General features: G+C 39.7%; 1 protein-coding gene across 7 annotated transcripts in view; it reads right to left on the reverse strand.

Annotated features, from left to right (window-relative positions):
* RSH1 (RELA/SPOT homolog 1) overlaps positions 1-23,475 on the reverse strand; it is a 232,625-nt gene that overhangs the window by 207,710 nt on the left and 1,440 nt on the right. For all 7 annotated transcript variants that reach the window (XM_089419586.1, XM_089419589.1, XM_089419587.1 and 4 more), the window contains exon 3: positions 18,014-18,222. In XM_089419586.1, coding sequence (XP_089275712.1) covers positions 18,014-18,222 — 209 coding nt within the window. The remainder of the gene's footprint in view (positions 1-18,013; positions 18,223-23,475) is intronic.

Consider the following 23,475-nt stretch of genomic DNA (forward strand, 5'->3'; position numbering starts at 1 on the left):
CATATGGAACTGACTTCGGGTCAGTAGAGAATGGTATGAGACATTCTCGATCAATTCTTTTTCTTCATGGTTCAGTAGAGCAGAGCAGAGTAGGGCACTGATGGCAGAGATAGTACAGTCGAACAGATGGATCAGTGGATGGAGTTCTCCCTAGTTGAGAGGGAGTGTTAAAATTGAAAACTAGGGCCAAACTCCATGTGGGTCATCTTATTTATGGCAGCTAATATTTTTCTTGGATCCCTCTCATCGAGAGGTTTAGGATTGATCTAAATATCATTTGATTCTGATAAGTATTCATGGAGTTATGAATTTATTTGTGTTATAAGATTCGTCCAGGTCGGCCAGCAACCAAATAACCCACACATGTGCTCAACATTTTAGTATTAGAGGGGGTGACTTGAGAGTCATTTCACACACACTTCTCTCTTGATTTCTCCACTTGTCTTGGGTTTTAGTGTGAGAGAAATCTAGGAGGAAGTAGCCCTAAGACGCATGAGGAAAGGAGGCTTAACAATCAGCCCTAGTCGTAGTCCTAGCCCTAGCTTCTACGCATAACCTAGCCGCGGTCAAGAAGAAGAAATACGCTACCCTAATCTAGAGGACGCAATCATGAAGAGAAGCCCTAACGTTATCAAGAAGGAGCCCTAACCTATACGCTGGTCTCTACGCAGTCAAGAAGGAGGCCTATAGCCCTATACATTGGTCCCTACAAAGATGCAGTCAAGGAGGATAATAGCATGCCCTAGCCGCAACATTAGGAGGTTGCCCTAGACAACGTGGAAGGGTTGTATGGACAGCGTATCTCTGAGGTAAGTTTAAGGGCCAAATGCAGTTAGTTTAAGGCTTGTTTCAAGGTAAAGGAGAGTCGAGTTCCCTTGCTGAAAGAGTAGCAGTCATAGGACTGATTTGAGGGCACTTTGGAGGAGTACAAATCCATGGAAGGGCAGCCGCAACCCTACACAATCTTGCTATAGGGTGCCGGAGTAATTACAAGCAAGTCGAGATTGTTAAAGAGGGCTAGACTGCCCAGAACCAGAGCTAGAAGGGTTAGCATCCTAACAAAGGGCAACCGCACTTGTTAATAGCATAAGTGAAGGCTGGATATGGGACTGTAATGATGCCCTTAACAGGCCTACGTGGCAGCATAGGAATGGACCTTGAACAGTGAGTTGTAGCATGCAGCAGATGGTATTTTGGTGATGAGGATGCTAATGGATGAGGGTCCTAGGACATTGTAGAGCAATGTTCAATGGGACAGCAGCATGCTGGGACAGCAATGACATTGTACAATAGTGCTAGTAAATGGGACAGATGGGCTACATGGTGCTGCTAAGACACATGGGACAGCAGCAAGGTATGGCAAGGTTATTGGGACAAAAGCAAGGTATAGCAAGTTGTGATGGGACAGCGGCAAAACAATGGGACAGCAAGCAAACATGGAATGGCTATGTCACTAACAATGGGACAGCAGTATGCCACATAGGACAGTAGTGGCTAGCATGGTATAGCAATGGCACATGGGACAGTTGTGGCAGCATGGTGCAACAATGGCACATGGGGCAGCAGTGCAGCATAAGGTGCAGCAGTATGATGTGTACAGCCTGGTCAATGAGGTCCAACATTGTGATGATGGGTGCAGCATGGTGCAGCACGGTGAGGTGCAGCATGATGACGAGATGTAGCACAATGATAGGTGAAGGAGTCACCTTGGAGAATCAATTGAAGCAGCATGTCTTCAACTGATCTCATGTATCATCTTTTTAGAGATGATCTATGCTCTTATCTAGATAAGTCAAAGTCTTGACTTCTGTTGTAAATGTACTCTCTCTCTCTCTCTCTCTCTCTCTATGTGTTGAACTATTGAAGAACATATAAGAAGAATTGATCAAGGGTTCCCCACATTGGGGTTTGTCCCTGGCTAGCGCCACATCTTGTGTCCTCTTGTCTTGGCTTGTCTTCTGTGATTTATGTTTATGTTCTATCTGTAGTTTACTTCAATGCTGATGTGATTGCTAATCTGGAAAAGATATTAAGCTAACTGTGAAAATTGAAATAAATTGCTCTAAGCATAGAACATACCTAAAATTAACAATAAGGAATCCCAATCTTATGTCTATGAGCTAATATTAAAAGAAAGAATAAATTGAAATACAATAACAATTTGATGAGGTAAGTATATTAAAAATACAAAAAAAATGCAAAGGAATGTCCAAAAATGATGAGCATGAAGCAACATCGTAGTGCATTTATGCATGGATCTTACTTCAAACGGAAATTGTGTAGAAATTTTCTTATTCTAGGGAAATTAATGCAACGTCAAAAATTTCACCTCTTTCCAGGAGTTTCCCAGATCTGAACCTTGTGAATTTTCAGCTCTAGGTTTCTTATCAATTATAAATAGAACAGCAGCAACAGTGGACAATATTTCACCTCTTGACAACACCAATCAACAAGGCACTCCAAAAGAACAGATACCAACGTCTGCCAACAAGTTTCAGCCCTCTAGAGCAATCTTAACATGCATAAAACAGATCTAAAATTCACATTATGACAGTTGTGATTACAGCAGTAAATCTGCCCTATCATCTTCAAGATTAATGTTAAATCACTTAAACAATTTGGGCTTTAGCTCATGTCAAATTAGCAAAGTATACTAGTGCTTGAAATTATTGAACTATGAAGACAAAGATAGATAAAATCAAATCTGCAATAAGACAATTCATGTACATGCCATAACCTCATCACAAGACTAATACAATCCTTTAGCTCTCCAATATGCTAGCTAGAGAAAACCAAGAAAAACCTTAGCCAACACCAAGGAGCTCCAGCAAGCAAGCATCACACTACCATGTTCTCCAAGGCAAGACATCTCATCTCCTTCACTCAATAAGTATAATTTATAGGGTTTAATCAAAAAACCCTATCTCCAAAGTCTCCAAGGGATGAAACCCTAGTTCTAGTATTCAAAATGCTCCAAAAATGTATGTTCCGATTTAGAAGGTGTTTTTTTCTCGGTTCTGTCTGCAGTACTTTAAGGGGTTTCATGCAACATAAGTATACTTTGCCACCTTTTGCTCATGCATTACTATGCTCACGTCCCCCTTTACTTGCTGAATCTTCCTTGAAAAAAGCTTCTTTTGCCAAAAATTCATCATGGCATGTGAAGTATGCATCATGCTAAACAAAATGAGCCCTTATATAATTTTGGACCTAAGCCCTGTGCATGGGGATTGTTGTCGCTCATATTGTATAGGCATGGTGCAACATTGACTCAGGATGGGGGTTGTCACTTTAATCCCCGACCTCTCCGTTCTAGTTGCCTCCCAACAGCAAGCTATGGGGGGTAGTCCCTATGGATTTGAAAATGAAGGACAAGTTCGCAACCAACAAGTTTGGGAGACACGATTGAATGGCCTAGCCACTTGGTTGATTTTAGCAAGTTACGAGATTAGATTGAATTATTAATGAGACCAGTGCCTTATGGAGTCAACCACTTGCTTTATATCAATTAAGGACCAAATGACCGGATGAACAACCGTTGCTTAAATGCTTAACTATCCTATATGCTATGCAAATCCTATGACTTAGGTGAGATGCAGGATCTTGGTTTATTTTAATTAAATGCCTAGCTAAGTGTATCCCTTGATCTTTATCTATATTGAGCCTAGTCTCTAAAGTACGTAGAAGAGAGAAGTCAAGATGAAGCAAGCAAGGGCTTCGTTAGCAATCCCTCTCCTTGAAATCTAACGTACCCTTCTTGGGCATTTGTATCATAAAAGAAAAAATTATTTTTGTGTCGAGATAGTCTAAAAGACCTCCATCACCAACTCGGCCTTACCCAAGAGAAGTCACGCTAGAAGAGGCCTATTCGGCCATTGAAGAAGGCTATATATCGATGATGAATTCGACCTCCTTGTCACTCACTTATTCGATCTGCAATAAGATGAAGAAAGAAGTATGAAAGTCAGAGAGAAGAAGAAAAGTCAAAAGAAAGACGAAAACTGATTTTTATGCTTGGAATATCTCACACGTGCAAAGCTAGGGTTTCTAAAATTTTGCTAGAGGCTGAAAATTACAAGGGGCTGAAATTCTGATTTGACCAAATTGCAGAAGCTTGACTTTCGTTGACTTGAAGGAGGAATTGCTGAGTGGCTGACTTGGTGATTGGAGAAGCTCTTGGTCTTGGTCTAGAGGTCTTGGATGTCTCATTTTGATTTGGTTTTATAATACGAAGAAGAGTTTGACTAGGTTTTGCCCGCCTACATCTTGTGCCTTTTGTTATTGTGATCTTCATACATTTATGATTTGGTAATTGCTTGATGAAAGAAGAAATAATAAAGTATTAAAGACCAACACATATCACAAATAATTATCAAGAAAAGAGGAATCAATACCCTAATTTCTATCTACTTTGATTTCTCAACACATCTAAACAGTGATCTGCCCTTAGTACTTGGAAAGTTGGAACGACATACTGCTTATCCAAAAATATTGTTCTTCAAACTTTAGCGCAACCCTACTAACTGAGCAACACCCTTCATTGACTGAACAATCGTGGTGCTTGGTTTTTATACAAAACTTGGCTCCGATACCATGTTAATTTTCTTAAAACTTTGCAACTACTCAGATGAATCTGCTAAAAATCAAGGGAACTAAAAATTGAAACCAATTTTAACTTTCACTAAGACACAGAGTTTCTTATCATTCAACATGCAAAGGAAAATAGTTGAGATAAAAACACATGGACACATAAAATTGACACCAGTGTTTACCTAGGAAACCTCAATGGGAAAACCTACTTTCTTTGTTGTGGTCTTCTTATTGATTGTTCTTTGAGCAAATAGATCTTTTTACAAATACAATATGTTGCTATTACAACCAACAAATAGCCTCTGAGAAACTTATCTCAGCTCTAGAATTGCTCTCGGTCTGCTCCTTGATCACTGTCTCGCCCTTTAGAAGATGCTCTCAACCCTGCCTATTGATCTCGACCTGCATACACAATTGCTTCCTACTGAAACTAACCTCAGCTTGCTCCTCGAATTCCTGATCTTATATTAAGTTATGGTATGTTCTATGCTTAGTGCAATTTACATCAATTTCTTCTTATTAGCCCAATGTCAATTTCATTGTTTAGCAATTACATTAACATAAAGTAAAATGCTGATAGAACATAAATAAATCGATTGAAGTAACAAACTTCAATGGTAACAGAAACATATAAAAATATCTTATTAATAAATGAATAATGAATTGAATGATGATTGTTTACAGTGAGGGTCCCTGGCTTATATACCGCCATGGGCACCCTTTGGGAAAAGGGCATGATCTTATGATCGTGCCCTTTCGTCTAATTAACCTAAAATTAAATAATAAACCTAAAATTTAAACAATTTTTACATAACATTGCCTTCCTCTCGAAAAAATGCTTTGTCCTCAAAGCATACATAACGACAGATGTTGTTGACAAAATGATTCATTCTCCCAAGAAGCTTCTTCTTAGGGTAAGTCCTTCCACTTGATCAGATATTCCTTGATTGTACAATGTCGAAGCTTTCTTTCTCTAGTAGATAAAATACCTTCTGGTTGTAGAATGACCCTTCCCTCATCATCCAAGGATGGAAGCGTTGTTTGCGTTGATTGATGGTCGCCTAGTGCCCTTTTAAGGCAGGAGACATGGAAGACGTTGTGAACACAACTTTTCTCTGGGAGGCTTAAACCATACGCAACTTGGCTAATCTTTTTGTTGATCTGATAAGGTCCATAGAACTTTGGTGCCAATTTGTTTTTTCCTTTCTGTTTTAAGGATAATTGTTTTTATGGTTGGAGCTTGACAAACAACCATTCTCCGACTTCAAACTCTCTTTCGGTTTTGTTTCGGTTTGCTTGTTGCTTCATACGATTCCTTGCATTATTCAAGTTTTCTTTTAATATTTAGACAATTTTTTGGGTTTCTTCTAGTTGATCTTTAACAGTAAGTAGATTTGTCTGGACAACAGCTAGATCCTTCCATTTTGGGGGTTCATACCCATACAAAGCTTGAATGGCGTCATTTTTGCTGACGTGTGATAAGTAGAATTATACCACCACTGAGCAAGATGTAACCATTGAGCCCACTTATTTTGTTTTTCTACTAGAGAAATTATCATTATGGGGGACTTCAATGCCCGTACCAAGGATCATCAGGTCCCACTCCACGACCGGTCTGAGGATGTGTTCTGTACTAGGGGTGTTGACCTGGCTTCAGTAGGCATGCAGAGGATCTTGGAGGACGCTTTGGGCCCCATCACAGCCTACGGTAGACATCTTTTGCAGTTGGGCGAATCACATGAGTTGATAATTTTGAACGCCCTCTCGCGCTTCCCAGAATCCCACTTTTTCACGTGTAGGCCTCATGGAGGAGGGACTAGTGTGGTGAATTACGCTTTAACCGGTCGAACACTGCTCCCTTTTATCCAGAATCTCTCTGTATCACCCATCCCTCTAGCCGACCACACACTGCTTTCACTTTCTCTTCAGTTTGATCCCCCCCGACCAACCCACCCCCCACCCCGATCCCCGGGTAGAACCATCTTCCGTTTTGATAAGGGCGACCCCGACATTTTCTCCTCCTCACTCCGACAAATCCTCCCCGACACGGATGACTTCTCCCGTCTCGAGACTGTTTCGGATAAGTACCATTGTCTCTCCTCGGCAATCTAGGAGTCAGCGCTTAAATCCTTTCCCCACTCCATTCGGACCACCTCGACCTCCCGCAAGACAGGAACTTCCCCTATGAACAAATGGTACGATACAGAGTGTAAACTCCTCCACCAGGATCTCCGCCAAGCCTTCCGTCAGTCCCTTCCCTCATACTCTGCCATCCAAAAGAATTATTGTCGCCTCCTCCGCCACAAAAAACGACAGTTCATCTCCCAACAAAGACGGGAACTTTCCGCCCTCCTTACCCATTCCCCCAAGCAATTCTAGGGCAAGATCCTCCCCCGACACTCTCCTCCTCCCGCTAATCTCGACCCAGTCTCCATGTTCTCAGACACCTCCCGCCTTTACGACATTCCCGGACAGTCCCAGATCCAAGTCACATCTCCTCCCCTCTCCTGCCACCTGTTCACTGATAAAGATGTCAGGGAAGCCATCTGGGCGATGAATAGCAGCAAAGCAGCAGACGAGGAAGGATTCCAAGCCGAATTCTTCAAACAAGGCCTCCGACCCTTGGTCGAATACCTAGCAGATCTCTTCAACCATGTGGTCCGAGAAGGGTTCCCCCCCATATGGTCCCACCATATTATATATCCCATCCATAAGTCAGGGGATACCTCGGACCCCAACAACTACAGGACAATTATGGTGGGTCATACATTCTCAAAACTCTATGCCACTATCCTTCATAGAAAGCTTTCCGGCGATTTCGAAGAAAGAGATCTCAAGGCCAGAGGCCAAGCTGGTTTCAGGCCAGATCATCAGACCATTGACCACATCTTTACACTCCGTGCTGTGATCGAGGAAGCACGCCACCGGTCCTCGAAGGTGTACTACTGCTTTGTGGACTTCTGGAAGGCTTTTGATTCAGTCCCGAGAGAGGATCTTCTACAGCGACTCAAAGACATCAATACCTCAAACCCCCGGCTGACTGTTGTTATGCGTCTTTACGAGTCTGTCCTGGGCCGTCTTCGCACTGTTGGGGGACTATCTGAGTTCATCCGGAGCACGATTGGAGTTAAGCAGGGGTGCCCGCTCTCCCCCACCCTATTTGGGATATATATTGATGAGCTCGAAGCCTTTCTGCGGGAACACATACAGGAGTCTGACGGTTGCTATCTTCATCAGGTTTTGATCTATATCTTACTCTTTGCAGATGACATTGCACTCTTATCCTCATCACCAGAAGGTCTCCAGAGGCAGCTGGATGCATTAGCCCTATTCTGTGATCTCCGGAAATTGACAGTGAACCTGAGTAAGACAAAGGTAATAGTCTTCAACGGGACGAAGAAGTCTCAGGATCTCCGATTTCTCTTCAAGGGAGAGAAAGTGGAGATTACCAATAGCTACACGTACTTGGGAGTACAGTTTTCGGGCCCCCGGTTCAGTATGCGGCCAGCTCTGCAACCTCGGATCAATAAGGGGTATGGCTCTCTAGCCATTTTAGAGAGACAATGTTTCCGCCATCACTTCCAGGACATCTCGTCAAAGTTGAGCCTTATGGACGCCCTGATCCGACCCACGGTCCTGTACGGATCAGAAATTTGGGGCCCCTCCTTACTTGAGTCAGATTGGGCAGCAGTTGAGAGAGTCCAAACCCTTCTCCTCCGCCGTATTATCCGTTGCAAGCATACTGTCCCACAACAAATCATACTGACCGAATTTGGTGCACAGCCCTTCCGCCTTGAGACAGCCTTCAGACTGGTCTCCTTTCTTCACCGATCCCGGAGCTTCGCAGATACATTGAAAGGACGCGACAGGTACCCTTATCTAGCCTACTGCTCTTCTGAGGCCATCAACCGCACCCAACCAGGAAAAGCCAAGTGTTAGTATACAGGGGTCTCGAAGTTCCTCGAGGCAATGGGACTCCATATAGATAATCTCCCCCCCTTTCGGTATTCCCTGAACGCCCCCAGAGGACTCCCCCCCAGGCAGGAACTAAATAAGATCATCAAGGAAGACATCTACAGGCAGTTTATCCAGGTCACATGGATTAACCCCCCAGGGGGCCTGCGCCCAAAGATGGCTTTCTATGCAAAGCACTCCTTGAGTATCAGAGACGGGCTTATAGTTCGCCCCCAGTACACGCTTCGACATTGGATGCATACTCTTCGGATCCCCCTCAGGCAGTTCAGAGTTGGATCACATAGGCTTCGAGTAGAGACAGACCACCAGATAGAGAGAGTTGACAGGACTTGCCGGCTATGCCATACACAGGAGGTGGAAACCGAATGGCACTTCATCTTCGGTTGTCCGATATATTATGAGATCAGAGGTCGCTACCACTGTCTGTTCAGAGGATCACAGAACCTATGCAGCTTCTTCAGCTACACGGACCAGAGATGTGTCGCACTTTACATCCAGGAGACTCTTAAGCATCGGGAGCATATCCTCCAGCCTCCCGTCCGACCCAACATTACTCGTCAGATCACCTCTTTCTTCAGCATACTCCCCTCAGCCCGAGGAGTTAAGAGATCAACCAGTCCAAGTACCGATCAGTCCGGCTCACACAGATCGACAGACCCTCGTTCAGTAAAGAGGAGAGGCCCCTTGCTTACGAGGGCCCAGCAGCAGAACCGTTCCAGGCATCTCCCCGAGAGGCGGCCCAGGATCGTTAGATCACGGAGACAACACAATGGGAGGCAACCAGCACCCACCACTTCAAACCAGCAAACCTTACTGAACTACCCACAGTTCTTTTCTCTCGGCCTCGGATGTTAGGAGTAGCGGACTCCCACATCCGCGTCCCCAGGGTCTTCTTCACCAGTGATCCTACGACGCAGTCTAGAGATCAACAGGCGTGGCCGGGATCGGAGCTCCATACGCTCTTCCCAACCCGCCTCGTTTTAGTTTCTATCTTCCTTTCAGCATTTGTCTTTCTGAGGAGACCGATTGGTTCTCCTACTGGGCACGGCCCCTTATGTAACCGGCAGTCCCGTTGACCTACTTTGTGGTCATTCGTTGGACATTAATAAAATTATCTTATCTTATCTTATTTGTAGCGTAGCAACATAGGTAGGCCTCCAAACATTTATTGACAACCTCTGTTTGTCCATCTGTTTGAGGATGATAGGCGAAACTCATATTTAGGTAGGTTCCTATGTGGTTGAACAACTCCTTCCAGAAATTACCCTTGAATTTGGCATCTCTATCACTCACAATGACTTTCAGAAAACCATGTAACTTATATATATTTTTGCGAAATATTTCAGCAATTTCCTTCGTTGAGTATGATTTCTTTATTGCCATAAAATGAGCATATTTGGTGAGTCTGTCAACTACTACGTAAATCTTGTCCTTGCCTTCAGATACTGGTAATCCTTCAATGAAGTCCATCGAAATTTCTTCCCATTTCTAATTTGGAATGTTTAAAGGGTGAAATAATCCCGGTGTCGTGATATTTTCACTTTTATTCCTTTGACATGTGTCACACTCTGCTACATACTTCTGAATATCGCGACTCATTCCCTTCCAAAAGAAGGATTGATGTGCATTGTAGTAAGTCTTAAAGAATCCTACATGTCCAGATGACGGTGAGTCATGTGACTCCTTGAGTATCTTACATTTAAACTTGGAATTTGCATTTAGATAGATTCTTCCCTTGTACCATAGAATATCATTCTTCCACTCAAATTTTGAGTTGTTGGGAAGGTTATTGATTATTGCCGTTATTTCTGGATCCTTGGCATACTCACTTCGAATTTCGTTAACCCATTCAGGAACAACAACCGAGATTGCAAGTAGTGTTGATTCTTCATCTTTCCTGGATAAGGCATCTGCTACTACATTGTCTTTTCCACTTTTATGTAGTATTTCCATGTCAAAGGCGGCGATTTTTTCAATCCATTTTTGTTGTTCTTCGAAAAGTGTTTTTTGTTGAAGGAGGTGCTGGAGACTATTATGGTTTGTTCGAATGGAAAACTTACTTCCCAAAAGATATTGCCTCCACTTAGCTAGTGCGTGCATAATAGCGAGCATTTCTTTGTTGTATGTGAACTTAAGGCGTTCTCTTTTATTGAGCTTCCTACTTTCAAAAGCTATTGGATGCCCTTCTTGCATTAATACTGCACCTATACCAAATCCGGAAGCATCACACTCAATGATAAATGGTTTAGAAAAATCTGGTGTTGCCAATACGGGGGCATTAGACATAACTTCCTTTAATTTTTCAAAACACTTTCCTGCTTCCTCATCCCATAGAAATGAATTCTTCTTTAAAAGGTTTGTCAGAGGCGCAATTATATGTGCATAGTTTTTAATAAACCTTCGGTAGTATCTAGTCAAACCTAAGAACCCTCTTAGCTTGGATTCTTTTATAGCTTTGATTTTATTAGGGTCCACCTTTACGCCTTCATGGAATATAATGTGTCCAAGGTATTCTACTTCTTCCTTTCCAAAGGTGCATTTGGATTTTTTTGCATAAAATTGATGCTCTTTTAGTAGTGTAAGAACTTTATCCAGATGTTGTAAGTGCTCTTTCCAAGTTTTACTGTAAATTAAAATATCGTCAAAGAATACTAATACAAACTTCCTAAGATGTGGACGAAATAATTCGTTCATAGTTGCTTGAAATGTTGTTGGTGCATTGGTTAACCCAAACGGCATTACTTTAAATTCATAGTGACCTTCGTGTGTTCGGAATGTCGTTTTTGGTATGTCTTCCAATCTGATCCTGATTTGATAGTAGCCTAACCTTAAGTCCAATTTTGAGAAGTATTTTGCGCCATGTAGCTCATCCAACATTTCGTCGATAAATGGAATTGGGAACTTGTTTTTAATTGTTATTTTGTTCAATCCTCTATAATCAATGCATAGCCTGAATGAACCATCCTTCTTCCTTACCAATACCACTGGAGCAACATACGGACTTTTACTTTTCGAGATGATCCCACACTTTAAAAGGTCTTGGATTAATTTCTCAATTTCCGTCTTTTGGTGATGTGGATATCGGTATGGCTTGATGTTGACGAGGTCTGACCCTGCTTTGACTTCTATTGTATGCTCAATTTCCCTGTTAGGAGGCATTTTCATAGGTAGGTCTTGAAATACTTTTTCATGCTTCTGAATTAGATCTTGTATCTCTGGTGACTCTTCGCTGGTCATATTTGCAGCTAACATTTCCAATTGGTGACATTGTACTACATAAGCGGGTGCTCCTTTTCGAATCATCTTCATCATTTGAGATGATGATACAATTTGATTCTCTGGTGCTTGGAATCCGTGTAATTTGTACTTCTGACCTCCCCATTTGAATTTTATGAATTGTATTTGATGGTTGGCGGCATAAGTACCTAAGGTTCGTAGCCATTGGATACCTAAGACTACATCTACTCCTCCTAATGGTATCGTGAAGAATGGAGACTCTAAATTAAAGTCTTGAATCTACAATTTGACCTTATGGCATTTCCCCACCTTTTCAATCTTCTTACCGTCTGCTACCATCACTTTCATGTTTGTTAAGGGAAATGAAAAAATATTGAGTCTCTTTGCCACGGTTGCATCTAAAAAAATATGTGTGCTACCAGAGTCGATGAGAACCACTACGTTGTTCTTCTTTATGTGTCCTTTTAACTTTAAGGTCTGAGGTTGTGATATACCTGTCATAGCTGATAGTGACACTTGCGGAATACTTCCGTCATCTAATTCTGGTGAGAATTCTGGGGCATCTTCTGTATCTTCTATATCAGAGTCTTCACTGTTTGAATCATTAGTTGCTTCACAATTATATAGGTTCTTTGATTCTTTTCCCTTAGCACACCTATGCTTGGGGTCCCACTTCTCACCACAACGTTTGCATTTGCCTTCTTTTATCCTTTGTATTTCCACATTAGATTTTTCATCTTCACGACGATGTGGTGGAACATATCTTGTATTGTTTGAGTCCATAGACTGGGGTACTCTTCGTCTTGAATATGCTTTTTCCGATTTTGACCAAAATATTTGTTCAAATTTCTTTTCAGCAGTTTTTGCTTTTCGTCTTGCTACTTCTATTGATGTAATGTCATGCATCTCAAGTTCTACTTGTAAATGGGTTTTAAGTCCGGAGACGTATGATTGAATTAGACGAGACTCTGATAACCCAGGTACTCGTGTTACTAAGGTCTCCCATTCTTGAGTGTATTCGTCCACACTTCCTTTTTGTCGTAATTTGATGAGTGTTGAAAAGAACTCTTCTTCCTTTACACCTTGGAATCTTTTAAAGAATGCATCCTTAAATTTTCTCCAACTAATGGCGTGTGTCGTCTTTTTCCACCACATATACCAATTATATGCTTCTCCTTCCATTTTCATGGGTGCGTGCCTGATCTTTTCGTCATCATCATTGATGGCATATATCTCAAAGTATTCTTCTGCTTTATTTATCCATGCAACATTGTTTTTTTCGTTTCCATTGAATTTAGGCATCTCGACTTTTGCCCTTCGTTGGTATGTCGCTAATGGTTGAGCGAAAAAGGGGTGTTGATTGGTAAAGGTATCCCAAAGTTGCTTATTTGCAAGAGTCGCATTACTAATTTCTTGGTGGGGTGTCGCTGATTTTTTTGGAGATTCAGCTTTATGAGAATCTGTTGATTTTGTTGAGTTTAATGAATGGTGCTCTTGATTTTCTTCATCTTCTTGGAGTAGTTGTTCTGGTGTAATATCCTGCTTTCTACACGAGATTCAGCATTGCCAAGGCCTGTTTTTGGTTCAATTCGAACTGGCTCTTATTGTGATCCATCTGTTGTTCTATTCGATTCGTCGTATACTGAAGCCTCTTGATATCATCACACTGCCTACTAAACTTACCCTCGAGATCGTTAGTCTCGTATTGACATCATCGGAGTTGTTAGTCATCTTATTCTCCACTTCAATCAATCTTTTATTGAAATCGGCCATTGACATTGTTGACATTGAGTGAGTTTGTGGGGGCGTATATTTATCTGCCAACTTAAATAAAATAAAATATATATATATATATATATATATATATAAAAAAAAAAAAAAATAAAAAAAAAAAAAAAATAAAAAAAAATAAAAAAAAATTAGATAATGAAATTAAATTAATTAATTTAATTATATGACATATAAGCCTTTTTTTCTTTTCTTTTCTTTTTTTTTCTTTTCTTTTTTTTCTTTTCTTTTTTTTTCTTTTTTTTTCCTTTTTTTTAAATTAATTAATTAAATTAAAGTTATGTATATAGTTTTTATATGTTTCAATCTATACGCATGTTATATCACATCATAATACTTCTAACTAATTCACTGAACGGTCACGTTAGTGAACAGTCACATGACGAATGGTTTGATCGTCGACCCTTCGAGCGGATATCACCGTAGACGTGGGTGGCCAAATACGAAGGTTTGGACTGAACCAGCCGGCGGATGGGAACAGTGCAATGAGGGATGCGGATGCAGCGTGGTCGTGTGCAAAGACGTCGGCAGGTGATTGCAACGGACGACGTGTGGACAGAGGTGCAACTGGAAGTGGAGTTGAAACGGATGGCGGAGAGTGTGAAACAGAAAGTACGGGATATCCGAGAATACGGGAATTTAACAATTAAACAACAAAAAACCTGGGATAGTGAAATGGCGGGTGATTGAGACGTTTTGAAGTTAGGGCAGCGGATTGGCTCTGATACCAGATGAAGTAACAGACTTCAATGGTAACAGAAATATATATAAATATCTTATTAATAAATGAATAATGAATTGAATGATGATTGTTTACAGTGAGAGTCCTTGGCTTATATACCGCCATGGGCACCCTTTGGGGAAAGGGCATGATCTTATGATCGTGCCCTTTCGTCTAATTAACCTAAAATTTAAATAATTGTTTCATAACATCGACAGAAGACAAGCCAAGACAAGATACACCAAATGTGGCAGCTAGCCAGGGACAAACCCCAATGTGGGGAAACCCTTTGATCAATTCTTCTATAATCTTCAATAATTCAGCAGAGAGAGATAGTACAATTTCACAGTTCTGTAATTTTATGACAGCAGTAATAAAACCCTAACCAACAACTTCAAAGCTAGTCAAACAGCCCACAAATGACCTCAAGTCAACCTTGGTCAACTCAGCCTTCAACAACAATGATGGTCAACCCAAAACAGTGCAAGAGAGATGGTCAAACAGTGGTCAACGCATATGCAGCCCTACGGTCAACCCTAACCAGTCAACGCTGGTCAAATCAGGTCAACATTTTGTTGTCCAAATCTGTGGCTTGCTTGATAGAGGCTCCTCACACTAGACCAAAGTCAAACTGACCTCCTCGCTAGTCAATGCAGTCAAACCCAGCCTGTTGCTCCTTGGTCAACCTCGGTCAACGTTAAAACAGTCCTGCGTCCTCCTTCCCACGTGAGAGAGATGCTGCTCCTTGTATGTGTACCCAATCAAGTAAGGAGAGAGAAGAATGAGTGATGAGAGATGAGTGAATAATGCCACAAGGTGTCTTCTATTTATATGAATCATTGAAGATGTGTGCCACACATTTCGTTGCTGGCCAACCTTCACAAATTGTCAAGTAATACAAATAAATTCATATCTCCATAAATACATGTCGGAATTGGATGATCGTTAGATCAATCCTACACCTCTCACAAGAGGAATCCAAGAAAAATATCCACTGCCATAAATAAGATGACTCACGTGGAGTTTAGCCCTAGTTGCCAATTTTAACATCTTAGCTCTCAGTTAACTAGCTTGAGTTGCTCCTTGATTTCCTCTAGTTATGAACCAAGTTGACTGAGGACTTAACTCGTCCTTTCTTCACTTGTCTCTCAAGTCTTAACTCATCCTAACTGGAACTTGACACTGCCACCTCATCCTGTAGTCTAACTGAAGAAGACTCCGACAAACTAAAGCTCCAACACTATGCATGCAATCTACTGATGACCATTCCAGTGAACTGGAAATAGACCCATCATACTGAAGTCTATCTCATGAACTCGCATTCATGCTTAGAGAAAGACAATTCGAAGTCTTTATTGGCTAAGGCACAAGCCAAAAGAACATCCTTCACTTTCACTACATTTTCATTAATGTGTTGGGAATGACAAAACTACACAATTGTGATCTGCAAATTGAATATTTACGGTGCCTTCATAACTAAGTTACTACATGCCCTTAGTTGCAACGATAGGTTTGTATGACATGCCACTAAAGAAGATGCATCATAGTACTAGTAATGGAAATGGAAAACAACCTTGTGACACACTAAGCTTAACCTCTATAAACAATTACTAGTTAGGGAGCATTGCTTCGTAAACTCAAATAGCACAATTAAAGTAGCAGATCTTTTCAATTATAGAATTTAAATGCAGTTTTACCCTTGTAGATGAGGCATAGCAAGCTCGACTGAACACAAACAAAAATTCAAAATTAATCAAAAAAAAGTAAAAATCCTAAAACATAACGTACATCAAACAACATACACAACAGACTTATCCTTTTTAGTAACCAAAGCTACTTGTTTTTCATCTAAATAGGTCTCTTACACCTTCTCTTATTTCTTAACACTCAAGCCAACAAATGAACATTGCAAGAGCAACCCAAGCATCTTCCATTTAACATTGCCAGTTCTATGAGGAAATGAAGGAGACATGCTAATAAAATGGCTTTCAAGTAATTAAATTGAAGTCCATACATCTATGTTTCAACTGAACAACATTCGAGTGATTTCTCTTCCCGTAAGTTACCAGGAAAAGGATACGGATTCGGATACAGATCCACCAGATTTTTGAAAAGCCGGGATCCGGATACAATGGGGAAATGCCACATACAAAAAATACAATAATATTTTTTTCAATTTTAAAAAACATTCAAAGTTAAAAATCAAAACCATTCATGAATCAAAAATTTAGACCTGAAATCATTAGATAACTTATAAATCTGAAGACTGAACTCATGATGCATCATGCTTTATACAAAAAGGATAACTGTAAATACAAAATCGAGTATCTCATCAATGATCACTCTATTGATATGATGACGTAGATTAGGTCTAACTACATGTCGAAAAATGGGTCTACATGCTCATCATTTGAATACAACTCTACATCATAATCAATCTGTCATCTTCCTTGAAATTAGCCTCAAAATCTAAAAATTCTCATCTAGTTACAATGGAAAATGAATATCATATACTATTTGAGGACATGCTATAGTCTATGTATCATATTATTTTAAGAGGACTCTTCATCTAGAGTTGGACGCGATTGATCTAATTAAATTATCAAGACACAGCCATCCTTTGTATACTATACATGATTATCTATCTATTGTCTCAAAACTTTCTTTTCAGCATTATTAAAAATTGACCTTTCCTACTACCTTTATCATGTGCTATACAGCTGATAGGAAATTAATAACTTACTTATACTACCATACAGCCTCCCAATTACTAATAAGTATTCTAACTAAAAATCTAAATAGAGTGCCCCCAGGGGTGCGGCCCGATGGCCAGCGAACGTGCTGCTAAGGCATTCATGTCGCTGCACAGGTCATAGGTTCAATCCTCATCTAGCCCATGCGCCATGCTTGGGGGCAGTATGGTTGCACCTGGAGGCTATAGTGGCAACCAACGGGAGTGTCATGCGAGTATGAGAACAGCCATGTTACAAATTCTTCCAGCATAAACCATAAAACAAAAAAAACTAAAAACAAAAAACTAAATAGAGTATTTGCTTTTTATGTTGTCAAACAGGTGGCAAATATCCTTTAAAAAAATAAAAATTAAAAATTAAAAAATATAATGTTATTTGCTTGGGATGCGGTATGCGAGGGCTAGTTGGCACAAGATCCATTTCACTAGCAAGGGATACGTTTCTGGGTTTGAAACATCCATTTACGTGGCAGATCCTACGCGGATCTGTGTAAATCTGTATCCAAAACGTCGATCCAGCATCAAAACCCCATGGATCTGGTAACAAAGATTTCCCCCGTCTACATCAATACAACTCTAATAAAAACAGTACCAAATTTAGATGTTATCTCACTTAATTTCTCTCTCAAAAATATACATGACTAATCTCTACATATTTCCGGCGAAATATTTCAGCCAACTGGATGCACAAAATATCTCTCATGCAAACCATGAAATCCGCCAAACTCGAGATTATGGATATGCATGCAACCATATTTTCCAACATCGTGAACGCTAACCAATCCAACACAGAAAAGTAATCAAGAAATACTTTTTGGGTACTTACACTCCACAACAATTAGTGGGCACTTACACTCCACAACAATTAGAAATCTCTCGGCCTTTATTTTAAGATCCACTTAGTAAATATACCACACTTAAGCTATGAACTGCAAAAAATATAAACTTACACATCTAGCACATTGATGACTTCTATTTCTCCCCCCAGCTTTGCGCAGTCCATCACCATCTGCTGACGAAGGTCGAGATTGTGTTGTGCTAGCAAAAGATCCACTCAACACCCTCGGTGCCTTCCAAGCACATGATAAAATGCTACACTCAGATCTGCTGCTTGTATCAAGTTTTATAACTTTACAAACATTCACAGCCTCAAAAGATACTGCATACAATCAACATGCAATAGAGTCAGAAATTCACTTATAGTACAAATTTTACTTCCTAAGCATATAAAACAAAAAACAAGACAGGGCCCAAATGTACTACTTTCTAGAAAATTAGAACAATACAAGAGATATCCATACTCCAAGGGGATTATGTATTAACTGCACCTTTATGATCGCATGGTGCTGACCTCTTCTGTTTCCCACTTTTTCTTTTTCAGTATGTTCGAGTTAGGTCAATTAGGTAGCATAGCTACCCAAATGGTAAATAAAAAGGGAATCAATTCCACCATATATTTTGACTCCATTGAGTGAAATCGTATTTCATATGTTCTGTGCATTTCATGTAATCATTTTACCAACATAAGTATCAAAGCAGAGAGAACCAGAGTCCCATTTGACTCGGATTTGTGTTAATTGGAGTTCTTAAGCCAAAAAAGGGTTTCAAGAAGCTAAATATCAAATTCGTTCCGAGTTGACTCAAGTTTGTGTTAATTGGAGTTCTTAAGCCAAAAAAATGGTTTCAAGAAGCTAAATATCAAAAGTTCGTACAGTTGATATCTTAATCTTTTTTAAAAAATTGTGAAGAATTTTGCAAGGAAAAAATTTAATAGTTTAAAAGATTTCATGAGTACTCGTCTCATTGAAATGAAAGAAATGAAGTGGGTTCATGAGGTTGAGACTGAAATGCAGTTGCCTTTCCATGAAATCTGGATCTGGAGTCACCAAACATCCTACAAACCCTCAACCCATTCACTTCAAAATAAAGATGCGATACTTGCAAAAGAAGAATAAAGACAATACTACCCAAGAAAGGGCAACAAGAACCCTAGATGTCAATGCTTGCAGATAAAGACGACAGTGTAAGGATTGCAAACCCACAGCAAGTGGAATAGCACGACTGACACGGAAGAAAGTTCCAGTGTTCCACGAGGTTGCGTCCCCCCACCTGGGGGTCAAGTTTCCTAGCTCCCTCACGCTCGGGGACTTGGGGACCACTGGGGGTCATTTTCCTCATGCTCCCAAAAAGCAGGGTATGCACAAAAACTTGTAAGGGGGCATTTCCTCAATTTTTGGGGTCAAATCCTCCAAATGGGCTCGGTTCCTAGGCGAAAGGGGTTGTGTGGGGTCGTTTTCCTAACAAAAATCACAACTTTTTTTCCACATATAGGAATTGGTCCACATATAGCTTCATCCACTCTATCAAGAGGAACAAGCTTACCTCTAAAAGAGTTGAGAAGTTAGTTGCTGTGCACAGTGCCCTACGTCTTGAGCATAGGAAGACACTTGAGTATTTGAAGAGACCGGCAACACGATGGGATGTTGATCTAGAGGATAATGCACAGGTAGATATGGAGGAGAGACTTTATGACACACAGATGGAGTTGGTTGGTGTGCCACTTAGCATGTTTGAGAATGCAAGTGATTCTGATTCAAATGGTGACATGGTTGATCCTGATTTATTCATGCAACAGCTGGATGCAGAGACTAGCGGGGCATTACCTTGAGCAATTATGTTCATTTATGATTTATCATTTGATATGTTCTTATGTTATTAACTTATATGCTTTTCTGTTTCATACTTCAGTTGTAGACTTCAGTTTATTTTGAATCTTGATATATGATATATTAGACTTGAGTCTTAACTCTATAAAAATTTGACTCTTGATGTATCAGACTTGACTTTTATTTCAATATTCAGTATTCATAGTTGGAACTTCAATATGGTTTAAACTTTAAACATTTATATTCATTGTACATTGTTAGTAGTTACACTGTACAGTTACAAACTTACATGAATGATGTATGATTAATGATATCATGCTTTTCGTTTTAAATTTGTTTCAGACTTTAGTTATATGATTCATCAATTTATCGTTTATCCTTCATGATGTAAGTGTTATATATTATATAATGATAAAGATAGTTACATTATAAATATTAAAATTTCAATGATATATCATATATTTTTATATGCATGCTGGGCAATCTGGATTGCCCGGAATCAGGCTATTTTCAATCTTAGAGCCCCCCATTGGCCCACTATCCTTCTACATACCATTGCGGATTATAACATGATACCTGATGATGAAACCACAGGCCCTGTTCGCATCATTAGACAATTGGATATTGACAAGTCCAAACCATGGGCTTTTTTTGATGGTTCAGCACAAGATGTGGGCTGTGGGGGAGGAGCAGTTCTATATCTCAATGATACACACAGCTACAAAATTCAAATCTTCTTAGGCAGAGGAACTAATAATTATGCTGAACTGTGCACTGCCAAGCATATCATTCACTTTGCCATACAAAAACAATGCAGACATCTCCAGTTGTTTGGAGATTCTAAAATAGTTTGCAATTGGCTGTCTGATGCATCTCATTGTCATGCATTTTCGTTGAGACATATATTAGATGAGGCAAAGAGACTGACTACTTCTTTTGAATCATTTGCTTGTCGTCACATCTACAGGGAACAAAATACCATCGCAGATCAACTCTCCAAAGAGGCAGCGCACAGACAAGGAGACAATTGGCTGATACAGGAGGAAATCGAAGGGTCATTCTATCAGCATTATCATCGACCCTTTGATGATCGGATGGATAATGGGCTATAAAAGCCCACTTACAGATCTTCACTTGTTTTTTGTTGTCAATAGCTGTATATATCTCTCTATGTCTAGTACAATACAACACTTTTTCTTTGATATAACAGCATATATATGGCTCTCTGCGTAGAGCAATGGACTCTTATTTTGAACACTGTTAGTGTACAGTTTTGGACTGCTCCCTGCGAGGAGACAACCTGCTTTATTTTTGTTTATATAGTACCACAGACTGATCTTGTTAGGCACTGCTGCCTGTATATGAATGCTTCGGCATATGCAAAATGTAATTTCTTAACTTTAATAGAAATTACGACTTTTTCCCAGGGGAAAAAAATCATATATTTTTATATTTATAAGTTTTTAAGACCTAACGTCCCCCCGTGTTTCCTAAAAATTGGTGGGGAGCTTTTGCATAGGCCATTCCTGTGTATCCCCGCTCCCTCGCCCCCACGTCCCAAAAACTTCGTGGAACATTGGAAGAAACTTAGGGAAGAATGCAAGGTGACTTAGAATCAAAAAAGGATGTGCATCAATAAGAAGAAATAATTCAGGACAAAGAGGCACGGAATTGTGACGCCCAAAAATATAAGATGGAACTGTTTGTGAAAAGGACGCCAGTACAGAAGTGAGATGCAGGCCAATAAATGGGGTGTTTCTGAAGAGTTGTTCTTGAAATTTGCAGAGAAACATTTATAAGATAAGTATTTTTTTACTTCTGCAGAAGAGTGTTATCTGAACTGGTGGAACCGGCCAGTCCAACCAATTTGGGGGTCAGACTGGTCCAGTTGGAGGTCTGGAACCAGAAATCGCCGATTCGGTACCGAACCGGCCTTTTTTCACTCAACCGATCATTTTGTACAATCTTACCAAAGACGTTCTAAACACAATTTTCAAGAAACTATTAAAAAAAAATTGAGTGGGGATTATGCAATTCATGGTAACGTTAAATTCTTAAAGTAAAAATGACATTCTTAACACTACCATGAATTGACTCAAGATGTTTGAGAGTGGTTTCGACCTCATTGAATTTCACATGGAGAAAGTAGAATTTTAGATCTCACTCAAAAACCAGCAGTCTTAATAGTTTTGGAGGCTTTCAAGAATGGGGGATTGCAACATTTCCATTGGATTTTGTCATGTACGAGGGTATGGAACTAGCATTTAATCAAGAGCACCAAGCCACTATGTACCTTGATGTTAGTGGCATTGGTTGTCGAACTCCTCTATCATGACCCTACTAAAAATGTACCCATCACTCAAACAAAATATTGATTTGACATCTTACATTTTTTTCTATCTTATTTTAATGCTTAGAGAGTGATTTTGATGACGATATAGGCAATAATTTTGATGATATGTAGGTATTTGTTGTAGGATGGTTTTTTTTATTGATGATAGATGCCATCTGGAGCTTGTTTGTTGATGTATTTTTGGTTCAGAGATGGATTGCTCTCAATGCTATTTTGGTTACATGTTATATAAATGAGAATTTTGCTTATTTGTGTATAAATGGTTTGGATTCATATGGATGCACATGAATATATATATTTTTTCTTTAAAATTTGAATATTTTAAGTGTTTTTGGTCGAACGGTCCCGGTGTTTTTATCGGTTCCTGCTAGTTCCAACCAGTTCCTAGTTCAGAGAATTTTTAGATTCGATCATCGGTTAAGTTCCAATAACATTAATGCAGAAGGCACATCCTTCATGCAATACATGTTTGAATCTGAAGCAAAAGAGGGAGAGCTCCTTTGGCAAGACTCCAGAAAAAGAAAATAATAACGCACAGCGAGGAGAGGACACAAGCAGAAGCTAGACCCTAAGCAAATGCACAACCAAGATTTTGTGTCTTGGAACGAAAACTCCAATACAAAGCAAAAACAAAGGTTATTTTTTTATTTCTTTAAAATTCAAGTAATAAAAGAATAAGACACATAGTGAGAGAAGATTCCAGAGTTTGTGCCAACTTCCAGCACGTAAAACATGTATTTCCTTTAAAGAAAACTTTGTATCTGAAAATCTTGAGTCGTGTTTGCTCTGAATTTAATCTAGAAAGAAAAATGGAATATACTGCATGGATATTTTTTTAATTTGGCATATCAAATTGGCTTTGATCGTAATTTCAAAATCTAATCTAAAATCAGAGCGTAGCCAGATGCCAAATTAACGTTTGAGACCTCGGGACAACATATCCCTTCCATACAATGATTTCAATGCTTAACCTATCAAATTGACTCTAAATGAGGCCTTGAATATATTGGAATTTTCCCCAATGATTCATGAAACAAGAATAGAAAAGGATGATGACAATGAATAACAGATAATGTTGTCTTGACTGGTTGAATCCCGAAGGTAGGGGTGAATCAAAAAGGTTCAACTCAACATTAATATTTGTTCAAGTAATTTGGAAGTTGGCAACCAATAATTTGGGAATTCTGAAATTCCAGTGATTGGGAATAGAGAATTTGAGAAATTCAGGACCTTGAGAATTCAAAGAATTAGGAACTTGGGAATTTTACTGTTAAGAGGGTGATGAGGCAACTTCATAGATTATCTGCAAGATTCTAAATCTGTGGAGGGGAATTTGCTTGATAAGAATTTTTTTATGTTTTTGTTGTCAGTCAAGTTAATATCGTAGCCTGAA

Source organism: Pinus tabuliformis, chromosome 4_1 (assembly GCF_031772625.1).
Source record: "Pinus tabuliformis cultivar Carrire ecotype Pingquan chromosome 4_1, CPIR1, whole genome shotgun sequence".
Taxonomy (NCBI): Eukaryota; Viridiplantae; Streptophyta; class Pinopsida; order Pinales; family Pinaceae; genus Pinus; species Pinus tabuliformis.